We start from the raw sequence: 27,653 nt of genomic DNA on the forward strand, positions 1-27,653 counted from the left end.
TGACTTTTATTGATTGTAGTTATATATGATAACTGAAGTAATAAACACACATATTTAATTAAATAATATATATGTAATAACTGAAGTAATAAGCACATCCATCCATCCATCCATTTTTTACCGCTTATTCCCTTCGGGGTCGCGGGGGCGCTGGAGCCTATCTCAGCTACAATCGGGCGGAAGGCGGGGTACATTCTGGACAAGTCGACACCTCATCACATATTTAAATATATATGATAACTGAGGCATGTGAGAGACGTAGCAGTGCTTGGTGCGTGCGTGCGCGTACACGAGTGTCGACGTGCGCGCGCGTACACGAGTGTCGACGTGCGTGCACGCAGTAGAAATCAAATGTTTGATCTTTTCTTTACAACTAAAGTCAACGAGCGTCCAACAGTCCGCTGGAGCGCATAAAAAGCAACATTTATTCCTCTCATTTATTGCAAACACATTTGGCTTTTTCATTCTTGTTTGGACTTCATTGAATGTGTTGCCAGGCAACGTGAAGACAACAAAGTCCACCGGATAAGCTTTTTTCCGCGAACAAAATGAACTCCAAGTAAGAAAAGTGTCTTTATTCAAGTTGTTGCGGATCAAATGTTGGCGGTTTGTGCGCCACAAAAAAAGGCGAAATGTTGACTTTTTCGAGGAAAGTGATGCTAAAGTGAAGCTAAGCGAGCTAGCAACCCGGAAGTTGACTCTTCTCCCCTTCTCCTCCGCCAGAAACACCAAAGATCCTAAGACTAACGGCTCTCCAAGCACCAAGTCCGGCAAGTACAAGAGTTTACACAAGTTCACAAGAGTTTACACAAGTTCACAAGAGTTTACACAAGTTCACAAGAGTTTACACAAGTTCACAAGAGTTTACACAAGTTCACAGGAGTTTAAAACGGCATCGTTCATAAGAAATTATCAAAATACTGCTTGTGTTGCCTTCATGGACCTTTTCCTCTGTTTCAACTCTGTGGGAAAAAGCACTTGCTTTGCTCGCGATGCTGACCGAAGCGTTTTCTTCTTCACTTTGTGACTTTTGTGTGTCTTCCAATGTCTCAGCTGCAAAGAAGGCACATCAAGGAGTCAAAGGTCAGATCTCCCAAATTCCAGGACTTTCTCCCATCGTCAGCACAGGTGAAGACAAGAAGAACATCGGCAAGAGAGTTGGAGTTCTTGACAGCGACTCAGAATATATCAAACTGGCGAAACAAGGAGGTCACAAAGGTATTATATTATTCAATCATTATTATAAAATATATTATAAACTGGCAAAACAAGGAGGTGACAAAAGTATTATATTAAATCAATATTATAAAAGATATAAACTGGCGAAACAAGGATGTCACATAGGTATTCATATTATTAAATAATTGTTATAAAATATATCATAAACTGGTGAAACAAGGAGGTCACAAAGGTATTATATTATTCAATCATTACTATAAAATGTAACAAACTGGTGAAACAAGGAGGTCACAAAGGTATTCATATTATTCAATAATTATAAAATACATCATAAATTGGTGAAACAAGGAGGTCACAAAGGTATTATATTATTAAATAATTATTATAAAATATATCATAAACTGGTGAAACAAGGAGGTCAAAAAGGTATTATTTTATTAATTAATTATTATAAAATATATCATAAACTGATGAAACAAGGAGGTCACAGAGCTATAATATTATTCAATAAATATTATAAAATATATCAAACTGGTGAAACAAGGAAGTCACAAAGGTATTATATTATTCAATCATTATTATAAAATATATCATAAACTGGTGAAACAAGGTCACGAAGGTATTATATTATTAGTTTGGTTTACGAAACACAGGATACGTTGTAAATTCCTTTGTGCTGGCACATACTTGAGAGTGTTTGGTGATGACTGGTGGAATGGTGGATGGGTGCTTTACAATTTGGACGCATCATCAGTAGTGTGCCCCTGGGTCACTGGACGTTTCGACCTTATCACTAGACGCCCTCTCCAGAGGTGGCCAGCCACAGGGAGATCGACCCAGGGCTTTCGTCAACCCCAATTAATCATGAGTTGCTGCTTGGTGTTGAGCAGCAGACTTCTCATGGGACTACTATGCATGGCAGGGGCGTCCTTTTCCCTGAGTCAAGCCTAAGCTGACCGCATACCTCCAAGTTATTATTATAAAATATATCATAAACTGGTGAAACAAGGAGGTCACAAAGGTAATATATTATTCAGTAATTATCATAAAATATATAATAAACTAGTGGAACAAGGAGGTCACAAAAGTATTCATATTATTGAATAATTATTATAAAATATATCATAAACTGGCAAAACAAGGAGGTCACAAAGGTATTATATTATTCAATCATAAACTGTATTATAAACTGGCGAAACAAGGAGGTCACAAAGGTATTCATATTATTTAATAAATATTATAAAATGTATCATAAACTGGTGAAAGAAGGTCACACATTTATTATGTTATTCAATAATTATTATAAAATACATCATAAACTGGCGAAACAAGGAGGTCACAAAGGTATTATATTATTTAATAAATATTATAAAATGTATCATAAACTGGTGAAAGAAGGTCACACATTTATTATGTTATTCAATAATTATTATAAAATACATCATAAACTGGCGAAACAAGGAGGTCACAAAGGTATTATATTATTCAATGATTATAAAATGTATTATAAACTGGCGAAACAAGGAGGTCACAAAGGTATTCATATGATTTAATAACTATTATAAAATGTATCAAACTGGTGAAACAATGAGACCACAAAAGTATTATATTATTAAATTATTATTATAATATATATCATAAACCGGTGAAACAAGGAGGTCACAAAGGTATTAATATTATTCCATAATTATTATAAAATATATCATAAACTAGTGAAACAAGGAGGTCACAAAGGTATTTATATTATTCAATAATTATTATAAAATATATCATAAACTGGTGAAAGGAGGAGGTCACAAAGGTATTCATATTATTAAATAATTATAAGACATATCATAAACTGGTCAAACAATAAATGACCGAGTCGAAGGGATCTACCTCATTCATATTAATTTATATTTATTTATTTATGAAAGAGACGTTTTTGTTAACAAGTTAAAAGGTGTTTAATGACAAGCATGTTCAACACATATAGATTCCTTTCTTTCCTGAAGACAAGAATATAAATTGGTGTATTACCTGATTCTGATGACTTGCATTGATTGGAATCAGACAGCAGTGCTGACAACGTCCACATTTTTTAATGGAGAAAAAAAAGTCCTCCTTTCTGTCTAATACCACATGAAAGTGGTTGCTTTTTGCCATCTTATTTGTCCAGTTTCCATACTCCTTTTTATACACTTTACGAGAAATACATTGGCGGCAAACTCCGTGGCTTTCGAGCTTGTGCACGCCAGCTTTCTGAGACTCTTATTTTGTTAGCGCAGGCAGGATAGAACAGTGCTTTTATTGTGAAGACAGGAACTATGTGGTCAGTCTATAGGCTTTTGACAGAAGGTATGGTTGAAATAAAAACTGTTTCTCGCCTCCCAGACGGTCTTTTTTTCCTTCACACTGAGCTCGCAGCAGCCTGAGCTCGGGTGCCGTGAATGTCAATCAAGTGACGAAAGTGACGTCATAGTGAAGATTTCTGATCGCTAATTTTAGGACTATTTTTTCAATGCCTAGTTGGCGATGGACTGACACACCCTCCACGATCTACCGGTAGCTCGCGATCGATGTAATGGGCACCCCTGGGTAGATATTATTGATAAAACTACTGTATATTATTAAAGTTACTGCATATTACTATGTAGATATTATTTATAAAACTACTGTATATTATTAAAGTTTCTGCATATTACTAGATTATTTTTGTAAAAGTACTACATATTAGTAATTGTTATTATTAAAGTTACTGCATATTACATGTAGATTTTATTGATAAAACTACTGTATATTATTAAAGTTACTGCATATTACTAGATTATATTTGTAAAAGTACTACATATTGGTAATTTATATTATTAAAGTTACTGCATATTACTATGTAGATATTATTGATAAAACTGCTGTATATTATTAAAGTTACTGCATATTACTAGATTATATTTGTAAAAGTACTACATATTAGTAATTTATATTATAAAGTTACTGCATATTACTAGATTATATTTGTAAAAGTACCTCATATTAGTAATTTATTTTAATAAAGTTACTGCATATTACTATGTAGATTTTATTCATAAAACTACTGTATTTTATTAAAGTTACTGCATATTACTATGTAGATTTTATTTATAAAACTACTGTATATTATTAAAGTTTCTGCATATTACTAGATTATATTTGTAAAAGTACTACATATTAGTAATTGTTATTATTAAAGTTACTGCATATTACATGTAGATTTTATTGATAAAACTACTGAATGTTATTAAAGTTACTGCATATTACTAGATAATATTTGTAAAAGTACAACATATTGGTAATTTATATTATTAAAGTTACTGCATATTACTATGTAGATTTTATTGATAAAACTACTGTATATTACTAAAGTTACTGCATATTACTAGATATTTGTAAAAGTACTACATATTGGTAATTTATATTATTAAAGTTACTGCATATTACTATGTAGATTTTATTGATAAAACTACTGTATATTAAAGTTACTGCATATTACTAGATTATATTTGTAAAAGTACTACATATTAGTAATTGTTATTATTAAAGTTACTGCATATTACATGTAGATTTTATTGATAAAACTACTGTATATTATTAAAGTTACTGCATGTTACTAGATTATATTTGTAAAAGTAGAACATATTGGTAATTTATATTATTAGTTACTGCATATTACTATGTAGATGTTATTGATAAAACTACTGTATATTATTAAAGTTACTGCATATTACTAGATTATATTTGTAAAAGTACTACATATTAGTAATTTATATTATAAAATTACTGCATATTACTAGATTATTATCACAGTTCAATTAAAAGTAGAACAGAGGAACCCAAGGATGCAGATGGAATGTGAGTAAATAGTTCTTTACTAAACAAAAAGGCACTCACAACAATAATCCAAAAATAGAAGATAACAAAAAGCGACGTTGCGAAAAAGAGCACCGTGACAAAAAGAACAAAAGCTAATATACAAAGCTAACTAAACTTGGGTCGGAGTTGCAAGATGTGCAAACTAACATAGTACATACCAAGCTGGATGGCACTGGAAATAGCCAAGAAGGTAAGAAGCATAAATACAAGCAGCATAGGAATCTTCATACAAGAGGAGTGGAATTGCCGAGTGCCATCCAGCTGCAGAGGTTCTGCTTAAATAGTGTAAGACTGATTGGACAGAGCTGTGCACGTCTCACAACTCCGCCCACAGGGAAACACAGGAACTCTAGGAAGAAGACAAACAATAAGAGCCAGGTCTGCTGTACCAACAAAGGCAAACTGAACACAAACCACAAGATCGCAGCAGGCGGTGACAATTATATTTGTAAAAGTACCTCATATTAGTAATTTATATTATAAAGTTATTGCATATTACTATGTATATTTTATGTATAAAACTACTGTATAATATTAAAGTTACTGCATATTACTATGTAGATTGTATTTATAAAACTACTGTATAATATTAAAGTTACTGCATATTACTAGATTATATTTGTAAAAGTACTCCATATTAGTAATTTATATTATAAAGTTACTGCCTATTACTAGATTATATTTGGAAAAATACCTCATATTAGTAATTTATATTAATAAAGTTACTGCATATTACTATGTTGATTTTATTGATAAAACTCCTGTATATTATTAAAGTTACTGCATATTACTAGATTATATTTGTAAAAGTACTAAATATTAGTAATTTTTATTGTTAAAGTTACTGCATATTACATGTAGATTTTATTTATAAAACTACTGTATATTGTTAAAGTTACTGCATATTACTAGATTATATTTGTAAAAGTACTACATATTAGTAATTTTTATTGTTAAAGTTACTGCATATTACTATGTAGATTTTATTGATAAAAGTACTGTATATTATTAAAGTTACTGAATATTACTAAATTATATTTGTAAAAGTACTACATATTAGTAATTTATATTATAAAGTTACTGCAAATTACTAGATTATATTTGTAAAAGTACCTCATATTAGTAATTTATATTATAAAGGTACTGCATATTACTATGTAGATTTTATTTATAAAACTACTGTATGATATTAAAGTTACTGCATATTACTAGATTATATTTGTAAAAGTACTCCATATTGGTAATTTATATTATATAGTTACTGCATATTACTAGATTATATTTGTAGTAGTACCTCATATTTGTAATTTATATTAATAAAGTTACTGCATATTACTATGTAGATTTTATTGATAAAACTACTGTATATTATTAAAGTTACTGCATATTACTAGATTATATTTGTAAAAGTACTACATATTAGTAATTTTTATTATTAATGTTACTGCATATTACTATGTAGATATTATTTATAAAACTACTATATACTATTAAAGTCACTGCATATTACTAGATTATATTTGTAAAAGTACTACATATTAGTAATTTATATTATTAAAGTTACTGCATATTACTATGTAGATTGTATTGATAAAACTACTGTATAGTATATTATTAAAGTTACTGCATATTACTAGATTATATTTGTAAAAGTAGTACATATTAGTAATTTATATTATAAAGTTACTGCATATTACTAGATTATATTTGTAAAAGTACCTCATATTAGTAATTTATGTTATAAAGTTACTTCATATTACTAGATTATATTTGTAAAAGTACCTCATATTACTAATGTATATTATAAAGTTACTGCATATTGCTATGTAGATTTTATTGATAAAACTACTATATAATATTAAAGTTACTGCATATTACTAGATTATATTTGTAAAAGTACTACATATTAGTCATTTATATTATTAAAGTTACTGCATATTACTATATTATATTTGTAAAAGTACCTCATATTAGTAATTTATATTGATAAAGTTACTGCATATTACAATGTAGATTTTATTGATAAAACTACTGTATATTATTAAAGTTACTGCATATTACTAGGTAGATTTTATTTATAAAACTACTGTATATTATTGAAGATACTGCATATTACTAGGTACATTTTATTTATAAAACTACTGTATATTATTAAAGTTACTGCATATTACTATGTAGATTTTATTGATAAAACTACTGTATATTATTAAAGTGACTGCATATTACTACATTATATTTGTAAAAGTACTACATACTAGTAATTTTTACTATTAAAGTTACTGCATATTACTATGTAGATTTTATTGATAAAACTACTGTATATTATTAAAGTTACTCCATATTACTAGATCATATTTGTAAAAGTACCTCATATTAGTAATTTCTATTAATAAAGTTACTGCATATTACTATGTAGATTTTTTTGATACAACTACTGTATATTATTAAAGTTACTGCATATTACTAGATTATATTTGTAAAAGTACCTCATATTGGTCATTTATGTTACTAAAATGACAACACATTATTAGATTATATCATCTAAATGATTGTATATGAATATATAAATGATGATATTACTAAATGTCAATGTAATAAAAATGTGAATATAAGTGTTAATGTGTTGTATTATTACTACTTTCTATGATGAAGATGATTCTTTTTAGGACTTCTGTACTTCGATGAGACCAACAAGTCATGCTCCACAGACCTGCTACTGGATGCTCCAGTAGAAGCTCTTGGAAATCTCAGGTACCTTTGTCCCAATCTAAGACCCAGGACACCGTGGACGTGCCTGCAGGTCCCTGCAAGTCTGGGCCATGGATGGCATTCATCCAATCAAGCTTTTTGTTGCCATGACAACATCTTGATGACTTGGTTGTCCTGGAAGTTGGTGTTAGGAGTCCAGTAGAAGAAGCACTAAAATAAATCTTTTTATTTTCTACTTTGCATCAGTGTGGTCTGCAACAAGGAGAAGAAAGGTCAGGAAGGTTCCTCACAAAGATCCCTGCCTCCTTTCTGGACTGACAACATGTCCACCTGGGAACGAGACGACGGCAGCACAGACAAGGTCAGTGCCTACTCTGATTTCTAATCAACTTGACATATTTTCACAACTTTATTGGAAGAAAGTCATAAAACAAGGTCAGTGCCTACTCTGATTTCTAATCAACTTGACTTATTTTCACAACTTTATTGGAGGAAAGTCATAAAACAAGGTCAGTGCCTACTCTGATTTCTAATCAACTTGACTTATTTTGACAACTCAATTGGAGGAATGTCATAAAACAAGGTCAGTACCTACTCGATTTCTAATCAACTTGACTAAGGCCTTATATTGACAACTTTATTGGAGGAATGTCATAAAACAAGGTCAGTACCTACTCTGATTTCTAATCAACTTGACTAAGGCCTTATTTTGACAACTTTATTGGAAGAATGTCATAAAACTCATGATCCCTGGTCCGGATCATGTTTAGTTTAGTTATGTTCTTTTAGTTTTGGACTCCCTCAGTTCCTGGTTGTGCACTTCCTTGTTTGAGTTTGTTACCATGGTTACGTATTATTTTCACCTGCCTCTGTTATTCGGGAAGCACACCTGTGTCTAATCAAGAGACACTATTTAAGCCTGCTTTTCTGTTCACTCGTCCTGGCTTCCATGTTTGCTGTATGCAACAGTCACGTTTGTTTATTCCTGGTCTTGATTCCTGATTCCGGTAAGTTTTTGTTTTAGCTTCTCGTGCGAACGGCACGCTTTCCTTTTGTTTTGTTTTTGTCTGTTTGTATCCATTTACTATTTAAGTTAAATAAACCAAATCCTACCTACACGCTTTCGTCCGGAGTAGTGATGGGTTGATGAGGCGTCATGAAGCGTTTCGACACATAGCAAAACGGTATTGATACTGTGTAGATACTGTGTCACTAAATACTGACATCTGCTGGACATTAAAAATCCCTACAGGCAACCTATGGACCGACTCAACTGACACTGATTTTATGACCTAGTATATACAATAATATAAACCAAGTCATTGTATTTCATTTAGGATTATTTCATATCTTCATATAAATAAAAATATATTTTTATCTTTTTAGATACAGTCAATAAATAATGTGAACATGTATCATAACATGGAAATCTAAGAGAACGTGTTGTGAATGCGGATGCTTGTGGACTGGGAATTTTTTTTTTTTTTTGCACATTTTTATTTAAAAAAAACAGTTTTTCCAACGTATTAAATTTTAGACGATTTCTCTTAGTTATTATTTCTCCGGCTGTAGAAAAGACCCGCTCACAGGGCACAGAGGAGGCGGGAGTGCGACACAGTTCGCGTATCGGTCACGTGACCAAAACAGCTCATGATCGGTCACGTGACTTTCTAAAAGCGGTACGCGCACCAACACAGGGTTTTGCTCTATGAGCTCGACGCATGCGCCGATGCATCGGTGTTGCCGGACCCATCACTAGTCCGGAGTGTCCGTGTTGCATCGGAGGAACGATCCCGCATAAATATGCGACCCCCACGTGACAAAAACAAGGTCAGTATCTTCTCTGATTTTCTAATCAACTTGACTAAAGCCTTATTTTGACAACTTTATTGAAAGAATGTCATAAAACAAGGTCAGTACCTACTCGATTTCTAATCAACTTGACTAAGGCCTTATTTTGACAACTTTATTGGAGGAATGTCATAAAACAAGGTCAGTGCCTACTCTGATTTCTTATCAACTTGACTAAGGCCTTATTTTGACAACTTTATTGGAAGAATGTCATAAAACAAGGTCATTACCTTCTCTGATTTCTAATCAACTTGACTAAGGTCTTATTTTGACAACTTTATTGAAAGAATGTCATAAAACAAGGTCACTACCTACTCTGATTTCTAATCAACTTGACTAAAGCCTTATTTTGACAACTTTATTGGAGGAATGTCATAAAACAAGGTCAGTACCTTCTCTGATTTCTAATCAACTTGACTAAGGCCTTATTTTGACAACTTTATTGTAGGGATGTCATACAACAAGGTCAGTATCTACTCTGATTTCTAATCAATTTAACTTATTTTGACAACTTTATTGGAGGAATGTCATAAAACAAGGTTAATACATATCTCATACTCTGATTTCTAATCACACTTTTAAATTTACTTAATAAAGACCACATTTAGACAACTTTATTTGAGGAATGTCATAAACAAGGTTAATACATCTCTCACACATACTCTGATTTCTAATCACACTTTTAAATTAACTTAACAAAGACCATATTTTGACAACTTAATTGAAGGAATGTCATAAACCAGGTCAATACATCTCTCATACTCTGATTTCTAATCAACTTGACTAAGGCCTTATTTTTAACAACTTTATTGGAGGAATGTCATAAAACCAGGTCAATACATCTCTCATACTCTGATTTCTAATCACACTTTAAAATTAACTTAATAAAGACCATATGTTGACATCTTTATTGGAGGAATACCATGAAACAAGGTCAATACATCTCTCATGCTCTGATTTCTAATCAACTTGACTAAGACCTTATTTTGACAACTTTATTTGAGGAATGTCATAAAACAAGATCAGTACCTACACTGATTTCTAATCAACTTCACTAAGGCCTTATTTTGACAACTTTATCGGAGGAATGTCATAAAACAAGGTCAATACATCTCTCATACTCTGATTTCTAATCACACTTTTAAATTAACTTGACAAAGACCATACTCTGACAACTTTATTGGAGGAATGTCATAAAACAAGGTCAATACATCTCTCATACTCTGATTTCTAATCAAGTTGACAAAGACCATATTTTGACAACTTTATTTGAGGAATGTCATATATATATATATATATATATATATATATATATATATATATATATATATATATATATATATATATATATTATGTTTATATATATATATATTATATTTTTATTTATATATAAATATATATATATTATGTATATATATATATATATATATATATATATATATATATATATATTTACAAACCCCGTTTCCATATTAGTTGGGAAATTGTGTTAGATGTAAATATAAACGGAATACAATGATTTGCAAATCCTTTTCAACCCATATTCAATTGAATGCATTACAAAGACAAGATATTTGATGTTCAAACTCATAAACTTTATTTTTTTTTTGCAAATAATAATTAACTTAGAATTTCATGGCTGCATGGCTGCAACATGTGCCAAAGTAGTTGGGAAAGGGCATGTTCACCACTGTGTTACATCACCTTTTCTTTTAACAACACTCAATAAACGATTGGGAACTGAGAAAACTAATTGTTGAAGCTTTGAAAGTGGAATTCTTTCCCATTCTTGTTTTATGTAGAGCTTCAGTCGTTCAACAGTCCGGGGACTCCGCTGTCGTATTTTACGCTTCATAATGCGCCACACATTTTTGATGGGAGACAGGTCTGGACTGCAGGCGAGCCAGGAAAGTACCCGCACTCTTTTTTTACGAAGCCACGCTGTTGTAACACGTGCTGAATGTGGCTTGGCATTGTCTTGCTGAAATACGCGGGGGCGTCCATGAAAAAGACGGCGCTTAGACAGCAGCATATGTTGTTCCAAAACCTGTATGTACCTTTCAGCATTAATGGTGCCTTCACAGATGTGTAAGTTACCCATGCCTTGGGCACTATTGCACCCCCATACCATCACACATGCTGGCTTTTGAACTTTGCGCCGATAACAGTCTGGATGGTTCGCTTCCCCTTTGGGTCCGGATGACACAATGTCGAATATTTCCAAAAACAATTTGAAATGTGGACTCGTCAGACAGACCACAGAACACTTTTCCACTTTGCATCAGTCCATCTTAGATGATCTCAGGCCCAGAGAAGCCGGCGGCGTCTCTGGATGTTGATAAATGGCTTTCGTTTTGCATAGTAGAGCTTTAACTTGCACTTACAGATGTAGCGACAAACTGTATTTAGTGACAGTGGTTTTCTGAAGTGTTCCTGAGCCCATGTGGTGATATCCTTTAGAGATTGATGTTGGTTTTTGATACAGTGCCATCTGAGGGATCGAAGGTCACGGTCATTCAATGTTGGTTTCCGGCCATGCCGCTTACGTGGAGTGATTTCTCCAGATTCTCTGAACCTTTTGATGATGATATGGACCGTAGATGTCGAAATCCCTAAATTTCTTGCAATTGCACTTTGAGAAACGTTCTTAAACTGTGACTATTTGCTCACGCAGTTGTGGACAAAGGGGTGTACCTCGCTCCATCCTTTCTTGTGAAAGACTGAGCATTTTTTGGGAAGCTCTTTTTATACCCAATCATGGCACCCACCTGTTCCCAATTAGCCTGTACACCTGTGGGATGTTCCAAATAAGTGTTTGATGAGCATTCCTCAACTTTATCAGTATTTATTGCCACCTTTCCCAACTTCTTTGTCAAGTGTTGCTGGCATCAAATTCTTAAGTTAATGATTATTTGCAACAAAAAAAAAGTTGATCAGTTTGAACATCAAATATGTTGTCTTTGTAGCATATTCAACTGAATATGGGTTGAAAATGATTTGCAAATCATTGTATTCCGTTTATATTTACATCTAACACAATTTCCCAACTCATATGGAAACGGGGTTTGTATATACATACATTAACATATATATACACACGTATATATACACTTTTATACACACACTTATACATACACATATACACACGTTAACACAATTTATGATTGATTTAATCAAAAATTACAAAAATTAAAAAAACACAATTTGTCCACACTTATAAACACATGTATATATATATATATATATATGTATGGATACACATTAATATATATATATATATATATACAATATACATGTACATATATATATATACACATATGTATACCAACATACATTTATATACATACATTTACACATATACACGCGTACATATACACATTCATATATAAAGTTAAAGTACCTTACTTTAACTTTAACTTCAATATACACATACACACATATACACACGTACATACTGTATACACATTCATATATATACATACACACATTATATACACACACACATACAGTATATATAAACAGACATGTATATATGCATGTATATATACTTACATACACATACATATACAAGTCAACGCGTCGATTTCCACTGCCACCAAAACCCTTGGTCACGGCGGCGCCATGCCGGTGCCGTACCGCATCCCTGCGCCAAATACACGCAGAGTGTTATGTACGGCAAGTGGGAAGGAGACGGCATGACACAGGAAGTCTCGCTCAACAGGATTTATTGACCTTTTGATGATTGAGTGGAGTGTGTATGCTACTATGTGTGTACATGCCAGATTATGTGTAGGAATTAACCAGAGGTTGTTGCAAGTGTGTGTTGGTTGTAGAGGCAAACAAGTCCAAAGGGGCTGGGCAAAAGAGGTCTGTGGGGTCTGGAGAGAGACGTCCTGAAGTCCGGGTCCAAAAACAAGGGAAGTCGAGGATCGAGGAAGGCAGCCAGGGTCCCGGGGGAAATCTAGAGAAGTGAGGCACCTCTAAGGCGACGGAGACAATGTAAACAGAGAACTAGGTTCCGGCGCTGGGTCGTCTGCTGCGTGGGCCTATATACGGCTGAGGCTCATCAGATCCAGGTGCGCAGATTGCAGATTGCCTCCGGCTGTGAAGGCGCGTGGCTGCGGTCTGAGCGGAGCGTGTGGGGGCGTGTCCGGCTGCGCTCTCTGCGGAGCTTCTTGCTGCTTCCGCAGCGGAGGGAATGGCAGTATGCGCGTGCGCCGTAACACAGCTCCTCTATTAGCCAAACACGTCAGCTCAATTTAGCTCAAATCTGCTCGTGTGGGACAGGAAATCATGCACAAACACAACATAAATGATCACGTTTCCTTTCAAAATAAAATAGTCTGTGTATTTTACACTTTGAAAGGTTCTAATGTGCGAAGTCAACTTGTCAAAGTGTTTCAGAGCTGATTTCACACAAATTGAGGAGAACATGGCAGATTCGCAGTCGAGTGTGAAGCGACTGGGATGGGAATCAGCACCTCCAAGTCCGAGTCCATGGTTCTCTCCCGGAAAAGGGTGGAGTGCCATCTCCGGGTTGGGTAGGAGACCCTGCCCCAAGTGGAGGAGTTCAAGTACCTCGGATTATTGTTCACGAGTGAGGGAAGAGTGGATTGTGAGATCGACAGGCGGATCGGTGTGGCGTCTTCAGTAATGCGGACGCTGTATCGATCCGTTGTGGTGAAGAAGGAGCTGAGCCGGAAGGCAAAGCTCTCAATTGTCGATCTACGTTCCCATCCTCACCTATGGCCATGAGCTTTGGGTTATGACCGAAAGGACAAGATCACGGGTACAAGCGGCCGAAATTAGTTTCCTCCGCTGGGTGGCGGGGCTCTCCCTTAGAGATAGGGTGAGAAGCTCTGCCATCCGGGGGGATCTCAAAGTAAAGCCACTGCTCCTCCACATCGAGAGGAGCCAGATGAGGTGGTTCGGGCATCTGGTCAGGATGCCACTCGAACGCCTCCCTCGGGATGTGTTTAGGGCACCCATGACACGTTGGGAAAACTGTGTCTCCCGGCTGGCCTGGGAACGCCTCGGAATCCCCCGGGAAGAGTTGGACGAAGTAGATGGGGACAGGAAAGTCTGGGCTTCCCTGCTTAGGCTGCTGCCCCCACAACCCGACCTCGGATAAGCGGAAGAAGATGGATGAATGGATGGATGGATCGCAGATTCTGAAGGTCCAAAATCAAAGAATCATATTACAGGCTTATCCCGGGAAGCTACATGTGTCAAATAGCAGCTGATACGGGCAGGGGATGATATCATTATGTGTGTGTGATGTTGTCGCTGGCTAGAAATAGAAAAATCAAGTTGTGGTTCCGCGAGGCCAAAAAAGGGACAAGCGGTAGAAAATGGATGGAGGCAAAACTGTTGTCTTTTCTACGAGTCAAGTCCATGGCGTCACAGCTACATCCACCTGTAGGCATTGAAGGACGTTATCTTGATTGGCAAAGTGTTTGTGCTTTCATTGATTACAAATCTCCCGTTTTGCGAGAGCTGGTAAAAGTCTGCGCAGCAGCAACAGAACGGCGGAGGGGAGCAGACCTGGGCTACCTCCTGAAGACCCTTATCAGCAACTCAAAGGCAGGGACAGAGTCAGGAAGATGTTGGAGCAGGTGTGCTGGAGGAGAGTGTGAGAGCTTGGACAAGCGTAAAAGTGTGTGGCTGCGGTGCAGGATGACCTGCTCCAACATGATGCAAGCAGTCTTTCATGGCCCCCCAAGTCCAGTACATGTCCATAGATCCCTTCAGCAGCTGCTTACAGACAGACCTCAGAAAACGGCTGCTATCATTGATGCCATGACTGGGTGCTGAAGGCGGTCCCAGAGAGTTTAGCTGGAATATATATACAGGACTGTCTCAGAAAATTAGAATATTGTGATAAAGTCCTTTATTTTCTGTAATGCAACTAAAAACATGAAAATGTCATACATTCTGGATTCATTACAAATCAACTGAAATATTGCAAGCCTTTTATTATTTTAATATTGCTGATTATGGCATACAGCTTAAGAAAACTCAAAAATCCTTTCTCAAAAAATTAGAATATTTCCTCAGACCAAGTAAAAAAAAAAAAGATTTATAACAGCAAAACAAAATCAAACATTTGAAAATGTCAATTAATGCACTCAGTACTTGGTTGGGAATCCTTTTGCCCGGATTACTGCATCAATGTGGCATGGAGGCAATCAGCCTGTGACATTGCTGAGATTATGGATGCCTAGGATGCTTCAATAGCGGCCTTCAGCTCATTTGCATTATTGGGTCTGTTGTCTTTCAGCTTCTTCTTCACAATACCCCACAAATTCAGCTGTGTACCAAGAGATTTTAGAGCACTACATGCTTCCATCTGTTGAAAATCTCTATGGAGATGATGATTTCATTTTCCAGCATGATCTGGCACCTGCCCACAGTGCCAATACCACCAGTAACTGGTGTACTGTCCTCGATTGGCCTGCCAACTCCCCTGACCTGAACCCCATAGAGAAGTTGTGGGGTATTGTGAAGAAGAAGCTGAAAGACACCAGACCCAATAATGCAAATAAGCTAAAGGCCGCTATTGAAGCATCCTGGGCATCCATAACACCTCAGCAATGCCACAGGCTGATTGCCTCCATGCCACACCACATTGATGCAGTAATCCATGCAAAAGGTTTCCCAACCAAGTACTGAGTGCAATAATTGACTTTTTCAAATGTTTGATTTTGTTTTGCTGTTATAAATCTTTTTTTTTTTACTTGGTCTGAGGAAATGTTCAAATTTTTTGAGATAGCATTTTTGAGTTTTCTTAAGCTGTATGCCATAATCAGCAATATTAAAAATGTTCATGTTTTTAGTTGCATTACAGAAAATAAAGGACTTTATCACAATACTCTAATTTTCTGAGACAGTCCTGTATATGTGTGTATATATATATATATATATATATATATATATATATATATATATATATATATATATATATATATATATATATATATATATATATATATATATATATATATATATATATATATATATATATATATATATATATATATGTGTGTGTGTGTATATATATATATGTGTGTATATATATATATATATGTGTGTATATATATATATGTATATATATATACAGTATATGTTTTCATACTCACTGGCGGACAGTCCCTGTTCCTTCTCCCTTGTCTCTCCTGCTTCCTTCTTTGTTTTTGCCTCTCCTAACTTTCTTCTTGCCTCTTTTTGCACGACTCTCTAACATCCAAACAATGGAATTGATCAACTCACCTCTCAACAAAATTGACAAGGTCTGGGGTTGAAGGGAACCTGCCTGTTTTGACAGAAGGGTTGTTGCTGTACACATGATGGACTCTAGGGAGAAGAGTGCCTGGCGGCCCTGTCTGTCCAGGACCTTGATGATATATACCTATTGGGAACCATGACTGGAGTAAGCCTTGCTCTGGTCTATCCACAAATTGGAAGATGCTGGCAGATGTTCAAAGTACTCTAAATTTGCCACAAATGATTGGAAAATGTGGGCAGAACTGTGGACACTCAGACTTTAGTGATTTCGGACGACATTGCAAACACGACAACATCTGGAGTTGTGATTTTGGACTATATTGCAAATTTGACAACATCTGGAGTTGTGATTTTAGACTATTGCAAATTTGACAACATCTGGAGTTGTGATTTTGGACTACATTGCAAATTGGACATCTGGAGTTGTGATTTTGGACTGTTTTGCAAATTTGACAACATCTGGAGTTGTGATTTTGGACTATATTGCAAATTTGACAACATCTGGAGTTGTGATTTTGGAATATATTGCAAATTTGACATCTGGAGTTGTGATTTTGGACTATATTGCAAATTTGACAACATCTGGAGTTGTGATTTTGGACTATATTGCAACTTTGACAACATCTGGAGTTGTCAAAGTTTCTACATGGGGCGGTATAGCTCGGTTGGTAGAGCGGCCGTGCCAGCAACTTGAGGGTTGCAGGTTTGATCCCCGCTTCCGCCATCCTAGTCACTGCCGTTGTGTCCTTGGGCAAGACACTTTACCCACCTGCTCCCAGTGCCACCCACACTGGTTTAAATGTAACTTAGATATTGGGTTTCACAATGTAAAGCGCTTTGAGTCACTTGAGAAAAAGCGCTACAATAAATGTAATTCACTTCACTACATTATACTCTAAGTTTCTAAAACATACTGTAAGTTTCTACATCCATACTGTAAGTTTTTACATCCATACTGTAAGTTTCTACCACCATACTGTAAGTTTCTACATCATACTGAAGGTTTTTACATCACACTAATTTTTATACATCTTACTGCAAGTTTCTACATCCAAACTCTTAAGTTTCTACATCATACTGTAAGTTTCTACATCCATACTGTAGGTTTCTACATCATACTGTAAGTTTCTACATCCATATTGTAAGTTTCTACATCATACTGTAGGTTTCTACATCACACTATGTTTTATACATCATACTGTAAGTTTCTACAGCATACTGTAAGATTCTACATCTATACTGTTAAGTTTCTACATCATACTGTAAGTTTTATACATCACACTGAAAGTTTCTACATCATACTGTAAGTTGTATACATCATACTGTAAGTTTATACCACCATACTGTAAGTTTATACATTATACTGTAAGTTTTTGAAACATACTGTAAGTTTCTACATCCATACTGTAAGTTTTTACCACCATACTGTGAGTTTCTACATCATACTGTAGGTTTCTACCACCATACTGTAAGTTTCTACATCATACTGTAGGTTTCTACCACCATACTGTAAGTTTCTACATCATACTGTAGGTTTCTACATCACACTAAGTTTTATACATCTTACTGTAAGTTTCTAAATCCAAACTCTTAAAATTCTACATCATACTGTAAGTTTCTACATCCATACTGTAAGTTTCTACATCATACTGTAGGTTTCTACATCATACTGTAAGTTTCTAGATCTATACTGTAAGTTTCTACATCCATACTGTAAGTTTCTACATCATATTGTAAGATTCTACATCCATACTGTAAGTTTATACATCATACTGTAAGTTTTTGCATCCATACTGTAAGTTTCTATGTTTGTACTGTAAGTGTCTACATTCATACTCTAAGTTTTTACATCATACTGTAATTTTCTACATCATACTGTAAGTTTCTACCACATACTGTAAGTTTATACATCATACTGTAAGTTTTATACATCATACTGTAAGTTTCTACATCATACTGTAAGTTGTACACATCATACTGTAAGTTTCTACCACCATACTGTAAGTTTCTACATCATACTGTATGTTTATACATCCAAACTGTTAGTTTCTACATCCATACTGTAAGTTTATACGTCATACTGTAAGTTTTTACATCATACTGTAAGTTTATACATCCATACTGTAAGTTGTTTCGAGCATACTGTAAGTTTTTACATCCATAATGTAAGTTTCTATGTCTATACTGTAAGTTTCTACCACAATACTGTTAAGTTTTTACATCCATACTGTAAGTATTTACATCCACAATGTAAGTGTCTATGTCTATACTGTAAGTTTTTACATCCATGCTGTAAGGTTTTACATCATACTGTAAGTTTCTACATCATACTGTATGTATCTACCACCATACTGTAAGTTTCACATCATACTGGAAGTTTCTACATCCATACTGTAAGGTTTTACATCCTTACTGTAAGTTTCTACATCTATGCTGTAAGTTTCTACCACCATACTGTAAGTTTCTACATCCATACTGTAAGTGTGTACAGTCATACTGTAAGTTTCTACTACCATACTGTAAGTTTCTACCACCATACTGTAAGTTTTTACATCATACTGTAGGTTTCTACATCATACTGTAAGTTTATACATCCATACTCTATAAGTTTCTATATCCATACTGTAAGTTTCTACATCATACTGTATGTTTCTACCACCATACTGTAAGTTTCTACATCATACTGTAGGTTTCTACCACCATACTGTAAGTTTCTACATCATACTGTAGGTTTCTACATCACACTAAGTTTTATACATCTTACTGTAAGTTTCTAAATCCAAACTCTTAAAATTCTACATCATACTGTAAGTTTCTACATCCATACTGTAAGTTTCTACATCATACTGTAGGTTTCTACATCATACTGTAAGTTTCTAGATCTATACTGTAAGTTTCTACATCCATACTGTAAGTTTCTACATCATATTGTAAGATTCTACATCCATACTGTAAGTTTATACATCATACTGTAAGTATTTGCATCCATACTGTAAGTTTCTATGTTTGTACTGTAAGTGTCTACATCCATACTCTAAGTTTTTACATCATACTGTAATTTTCTACATCATACTGTAAGTTTCTACCACATACTGTAAGTTTATACATCATACTGTAAGTTTTATACATCATACTGTAAGTTTCTACATCATACTGTAAGTTGTACACATCATACTGTAAGTTTCTACCACCATACTGTAAGTTTCTACATCATACTGTATGTTTATACATCCAAACTGTTAGTTTCTACATCCATACTGTAAGTTTATACGTCATACTGTAAGTTTTTACATCATACTGTAAGTTTATACATCCATACTGTAAGTTGTTTCGAGCATACTGTAAGTTTTTACATCCATAATGTAAGTTTCTATGTCTATACTGTAAGTTTCTACCACAATACTGTTAAGTTTTTACATCCATACTGTAAGTATTTACATCCACAATGTAAGTGTCTATGTCTATACTGTTAAGTTTTTACATCCATGCTGTAAGGTTTTACATCATACTGTAAGTTTCTACATCATACTGTATGTATCTACCACCATACTGTAAGTTTCACATCATACTGGAAGTTTCTACATCCATACTGTAAGGTTTTACATCCTTACTGTAAGTTTCTACATCTATGCTGTAAGTTTCTACCACCATACTGTAAGTTTCTACATCCATACTGTAAGTGTGTACAGTCATACTGTAAGTTTCTACTACCATACTGTAAGTTTCTACCACCATACTGTAAGTTTTTACATCATACTGTAGGTTTCTACATCATACTGTAAGTTTATACATCCATACTCTATAAGTTTCTACATCCAAACTGTAAGTTTCTACATCATACTGTAGGTTTCTACCACCATACTGTAAGTTTCTACATCATACTGTAGGTTTCTACCACCATACTGTAAGTTTCTACATCATACTGTAGGTTTCTACATCACACTAAGTTTTATGCATCTTACTGTAAGTTTCTAAATCCAAACTCTTAAGTTTCTACATCATACTGTAAGTTTCTACATCCATACTGTAAGTTTCTACCACCATACTGTAAGTTTCTACATCATACTGTAGGTTTCTACATCATACTGTAAGTTTATATGTTTATACTGTCTACATCCATACTCTAAGTTTTTACATCATACTGTAATTTTCTACATCATACTGTAAGTTTCTACCACATACTGTAAGTTTATACATCATACTGTAAGTTTCTACATCATACTGTAAGTTGTATACATCATACTGTAAGTTTCTACCACCATACTGTAAGTTTCTACATCATACTGTATGTTTATACATCCAAACTGTAAGTTTATACATCCATACTGTAAGTTTATACATCCATACTGTAAGTTTTTACATCATACTGTAAGTTTATACATCCATACTGTAAGTTTGTTCGAGCATACTGTAAGTTTTTACATCCTTACTGTAAGTATTTACATCCATAATGTAAGTGTCTATGTCTATACTGTAAGTTTTTACATCCATGCTGTAAGGTTTTACATCATACTGTAAGTTTCTACATCATACTGTACGTTTCTACCACCATACTGTAAGTTTCACATCATACTGTAAGTTTCTACATCCATACTGTAAGTTTCTACATCTATGCTGTAAGTTTCTACCACCATACTGTAAGTTTCTACATCCACACTGTAAGTGTGTGCAGTCATACTGTAAGTTTCTACTACCATACTGTAAGTTTTTACCACCATACTGTAAGTTTTTACATCATACTGTAGGTTTCTACATCATACTGTAAGTTTATACATCCATACTGTAGGTTTCTACATCACACTGTAAGTTTTATACATCATACTGTAAGATTCTACAGCCATACTGTAAGTTTATACATCATACTGTAAGTTTATACATCATACTGTAAGTTTCTACCACACACTGTAAGTTTCTACATCTCTACTGTAAGTTTCTACATCTGTACTGTAAGTTTCTACATCATACTGAAGTGAAGTGAAGTGAATTATATTTATATAGCGCTTTTCTCCAGTGAATCAAAGCGCTTTACATAGTGAAACCCAATATCTAAGTTACATTTAAACCAGTGTGGGTGGCACTGGGAGCAGTAAAGTGGGTAAAGTGTCTTGCCCAAGGACACAACGGCAGTGACTAGGATGGTTTCTACATCACACTGTAAGTTTCTACATACATACTGTACGTTTCTACATCATACTGTATGTTTCTACATCATACTGTAAGTTTCTACATCCATACTCTAAGTTTCTACATCATACTGTAGGTTAAAGTTAATTTAAAGTTAAAGTACCAATGATTGTCACACACACACTAGGTGTGGTGAAATGTGTCCTCTGCATTTGACCCATCCCCTTTTACACACCCTGGGAGGTGAGGGGAGCAGTGGGCAGCAGCGGTGCCGCGCCCGGGAATCATTTTTGGTGATTTAACCCCCAATTCCAACCCTTGATGCTGAATGCCAAGCAGGGAGGTAAAGGGTCCCATTTTTATAGTCTTTGGTAAGTTTCTAAATCCATACTGTAAGTTTCTACATCATACTGTATGTTTCTACATCATACTGTATGTTTCTACATCATACTGTAAGTTTTTACATCCATAATGTAAGTTTATATGTATACTGTAAGTTGCTACCCCCATACTGTAAGTTTCTACATCATACTGTAAGTTTCTACCACATACTGTAAGTTTCTACATCTATACTGTAGGTTTCTACATCATACTGTAAGCTTTATACATCCTACAGTAAGTTTCTACATCATACTGTAAGTTGCTACCCCCATACTGTAAGTTTCTACATCATACTGTAAGTTTCTACCACATACTGTAAGTTTCTACATCTATACTGTAGGTTTCTACATCATACTGTAAGCTTTATACATCCTACAGTAAGTTTCTACATCATACTGTAAGTTGTATACATCATACTGTAAGTGTGTACATTCATACTGTAAGTTTCTACTACGATACTGTAAGTTTCTACATCCATACTGTAAGTGTGTACATTCATACTGTAAGGTTCTACTACCATACTGTTAAGTTTTTACATATGTACTGTGAGTTTCTACATCATACTGTAAGTTTTGACATCCATACTGTAAGTTTCTACATTATACTGTAACTTTATATGGCTATACTGTATGTTTCTACATTATACTGTAATTTCTACATCCACACTGTAAGCTTCTATCACCATACTGTAAGTTTATCCATTTATACTGTAAGTTTCTACATCATACTGTACATTTTTACGTCTAAACTGTAAGTTTCTACCACCATACTGTAAGTTTCTACATCCATACTGTAAGTTTATACGTCTATAGTGTAAGTTTTTACATCCATACTGTAAGTTCCTACCACCATACTGTAAGTTTATACATCCATACTGTAAGTTTCTACCACCATACTGTAAGTTTCTACATCTTACAACCAACTTACAGTATTGACAAAAGACTTAACAGTATGAATGTAGAAACTTACAGTACAGATAAAGAAACTTATAGTATGGATGTATAAAACTTACAGTATGATGTAGAAACTTACAGTATGGATGTAGAAATTTACAGTATGGTGGTAGAAACTTACAGTATGATGTAGAAACTTACAGTATGGTGTAAAAACTTACGGTATGGATGTAGAAACTTACAGTATGGTGGTAGAAACTTACAATATCATGAAACTTACAGGACGGATGTAGAAACTTACAGTATGATGTAGAAACTTACGGTATGGATGTAGAAATGTACAGTATGTTGTGGAAACTTACAGTATGGATGTAGAAACGTACAGTATGGTGGTAGAAACTTACAGTATGGATGTAGAAACTTACAGAAGGGCTGTAGGAACATACAGTATGATGGTAGAAATTAACAGTATGATGTAGAAACTTACAGTATGGAAGTAGAAATTTACAGTATGATATAGCAACTTACAGTATGGATGTAGAAACGTACATTATGATGTAGAAACTTACAGTACGAATGATAGAAACTTACAGTAGGATGTAAAAACAGTATGGATGCAGAAACCTACAGTATGGTGGTAGAAACGTACAGTATCGATATAGAAACTTACAGTATGGTGGTAGAAACATACAGTATGGATGTAGAAACTTACTGAATAGATGTACAAACTTACAGTATGGTGGTAGAAACTAACGGTATGATGTAGAAACTTACAGAATGGATGTAGAATACGGTACCAAGATTCATAATTCAAGATGCTGTATATTGTCCATTCTTTAACATGTACAACACTTATAAGAACTGAAATTACATTTTCGGCACAGTCACACTAAGAGCAGACATACATTACAGGGAGACAAGAACAGGACCGCCAACGGAAACATACAGTATAGATGTAAAAAAATTACAGTATGATGTAGAAACTTACAGTAGGATGTAAAAACTTACAGTATGGATGCAGAAACTTACAGTATGGTGGTAAAAACTTTCAGTATGATGTACAAACTTACAGTATGGATGTAGAAACTAACAGTATGATGTAGAAACTAACGGTATCGACGTAGAAACTTACAATATGATGTAGAAACTTACAGTATGGTGTAAAAACTTACGGTATGGGTGTAGAAACTTACATTATGATGTAGAAACTTACAGTATAATGTAAAACTTACAGTATGGATGCAGAAACCTACAGTATGGTGGTAGAAACGTACAGTATCGATATAGAAACTTACAGTATGGTGGTAGAAACATACAGTATGGATGTAGAAACTTACTGAATAGATGTACAAACTTACAGTATGGTGGTAGAAACTAACGGCATGATGTAGAAACTTACAGAATGGATGTAGAATACGGTACCAAGATTCATAATTCAAGATGCTGTTTATTGTCCATTCTTTAACATGTACAACACTTATAAGAACTGAAATTACATTTTCGGCACAGTCACACTAAGAGCAGACATACATTACAGGGAGACAAGAACAGGACCGCCAACGGAAACATACAGTATAGATGTAAAAAAATTACAGTATGATGTAGAAACTTACAGTAGGATGTAAAAACTTACAGTATGGATGCAGAAACTTACAGTATGGTGGTAAAAACTTTCAGTATGATGTACAAACTTACAGTATGGATGTAGAAACTAACAGTATGATGTAGAAACTAACGGTATCGACGTAGAAACTTACAGTATGATGTAGAAACTTACAGTATGGTGTAAAAACTTACGGTATGGGTGTAGAAACTTACATTATGATGTAGAAACTTACAGTATAATGTAAAACTTACAGTATGGATGTAGAAACTTACAGTGTGGTGGTAGAATCTTACAGTATCATGAAACTTACAGGATGGATGTAGAAACTTACAGTATGATGTAGAAACTTACAGTATAGATGTAAAAACGTACAATATGGTGAGAAACTTACAGTATGGATGTAGAAACTTAAAGAATGGATGTATGAACTTAGTTTGGTGGTAGAAACTAACAGTATGATGTAGAAACTTACAGTATGATGTAGAAACTTGCAGTATGGTGGTAGAAACTTACAGTGGTAAAAACTTACAGTATCATGTAGAAACTTACAGTATGGATGTAGAAACTTACAGTATGGAAGTAGAAATTTACAGTATGATATAGAAACTTACAGTATGGATGTAGAAACTTACATTATGATGTAGAAACTTACAGTATGAATGGTAAAAACTTGCAGTATGGAGGTAAAAACTTACAGTATAATTTAGAAACTTACAGTAGGATGTAAAAACTTACAGTATGGATGCAGAAACCTACAGTATGGTGGTAGAAACTTACAGTATTGATATAAAGAAACTTACAGTATGGTGGTAGAAACATACAGTATGGATGTAAAAACATACAGAATGGATGGACAAATTACGGTACCAAGATTCAAGATTCAAGATGCTGTTTATTGTCCATTCCTTAACATGTACAACACATAATAACTGAAATTTAATTTTCGGCACAGTCCCACTAAGAGCAGACATACATCACATGGAGACAAGAACAGGACCGCCAACGGAAACCTACAGTATGGATGTAAAAAACTTACAGTATGATGTAGAAACTTACAGTAGGATGTAAAAACTTACAGTATGCATCCATAAACTTACAGTATGGTGGTAGAAATTTACAGTATAATGTACAAACTTACAGTATGGATGTAGAAACTAACAGTATGATGTAGAAACTAACAGTATTGCCATAGAAACTTACAGTATGATGTAGAAACTCACATTGTAGATGTAAAAACATACAGTATGATGTAGAAACTTACAGTATGGATGTAGAAACTTACAGTATGGCTGTAGAAAGGTACAGTATGGTTGTAGAAATGTACAGTATTGATGTAGAAACTTACAGTATGATGTAGAAACTTACAGTATGGATGTAAAAACTTACAGTATGGATGTACAAACTTACAGTATGGATGAAGAAAATTAAAATATGCTGGTAGAAACTTAGTGTGGATGTAGAAACTTACAGTACGGCTGTAGAAAGGTACAGTATGGTTGTAGAAATGTACAGTATTCATGTAGAAACTTACAGTATGATGTAGAAACTTACAGTATGGATGTAAAAGCTTACAGTATGGGTGTACAAACTTACAGTATGAATGTAGAAACTTACAGTATGGTGGTAAAAACTTACAGTGTCATGTAGAAACTTACAGTATGGATGTAGAAACTTGCAGAATGGATGTAGAAACTTACAGTATGGTTGTAGTAACTAACAGTATGATGTAGAAACTTAAAAGTATGGATGTAGAAACGTACGGTATGCATATATACAAACTTACAGTATGATGTAGAAACTTACAGTATGGATGTAGAAACTTACAGTATAGATGTAGAAATGTACAGTATGTTGTAGAAACTTACAGTATGGATGTAGAAACGTACAGTATGGTGGTAGAAACTTACAGTATGGATGTAGAAACTTACAGAATGGATGCTGGAACTTACAGTATGGTGGTAGAAACTAACAGTTTGATGTAGAAACTTACAGTATTGATGCAGAAACTTACAGTATGGTGGTAAAAACTTACAGTATCGTGTAGAAACTTACAGTATGGATGTAGAAATTTACAGTATGATATATAAACTTACAGTATGGATGTAGAAACTTACATTATGATGTAGAAACTTACAGTATGAATGGTAGAAACTTGCAGTATGGATGTAAAAACTTACAGTATGATGTCGAAACTTACAGTAGGATGTAAAAACTTACAGTATGGATGCAGAAACCAACAGTATGGTGGTAGAAACGTACAGTATCGATATAGAAACTTACAGTATGGTGGTAGAAACATAAAGTATGGATGTAGAAACTTACAGAATGGATGTACAAACTTACAGTATGGTGGTAGAAACTAACGGTATGATGTAGAAACTTACAGAATGGATGTAGAAACTTACGGTAACAAGATTCAAGATTCAAGATGCTGTTTATTGTCCATTCTTTAACATGTACAACACATATAAGAACTGAAATTACATTTTCGGCACAGTCCCTCTAAGAGCAGACATACATTACAGGGAGACAAAAACAGGACCGTCAACGGAAACTTACAGTATGGATGTAAAAAACTTACAGTATGATGTAGAAACTTACAGTAGGATGTAAAAACTTACAGTATGGATGTAGAAATTTACAGAATGGATGTAGAAACTTACAGTATGGTTGTAGAAACTAAGAGAATGATGTAGAAACTTACAGTATGGATGTAGAAACTTACGGTATGGATGTAA

General features: G+C 34.3%; 1 protein-coding gene across 3 annotated transcripts in view; it reads left to right on the forward strand.

Annotated features, from left to right (window-relative positions):
* Positions 1-303: 303 nt before the first annotated feature.
* The window catches only part of LOC133620308 (uncharacterized protein C7orf57 homolog), a 72,220-nt gene continuing 44,870 nt past the window's right edge, over positions 304-27,653 (forward strand). For all 3 annotated transcript variants that reach the window (XM_061981698.2, XM_061981700.2, XM_061981699.2), the window contains exons 1-5: positions 304-559; positions 724-770; positions 1,054-1,218; positions 7,734-7,818; positions 8,023-8,137. In XM_061981698.2, the coding sequence (XP_061837682.1) occupies positions 549-559; positions 724-770; positions 1,054-1,218; positions 7,734-7,818; positions 8,023-8,137 (423 nt within the window). In that variant the 5' untranslated portion in view covers positions 304-548. The remainder of the gene's footprint in view (positions 560-723; positions 771-1,053; positions 1,219-7,733; positions 7,819-8,022; positions 8,138-27,653) is intronic.

Source organism: Nerophis lumbriciformis, linkage group LG24 (genome assembly GCF_033978685.3).
Source record: "Nerophis lumbriciformis linkage group LG24, RoL_Nlum_v2.1, whole genome shotgun sequence".
Classification (NCBI taxonomy): domain Eukaryota; kingdom Metazoa; phylum Chordata; class Actinopteri; order Syngnathiformes; family Syngnathidae; genus Nerophis; species Nerophis lumbriciformis.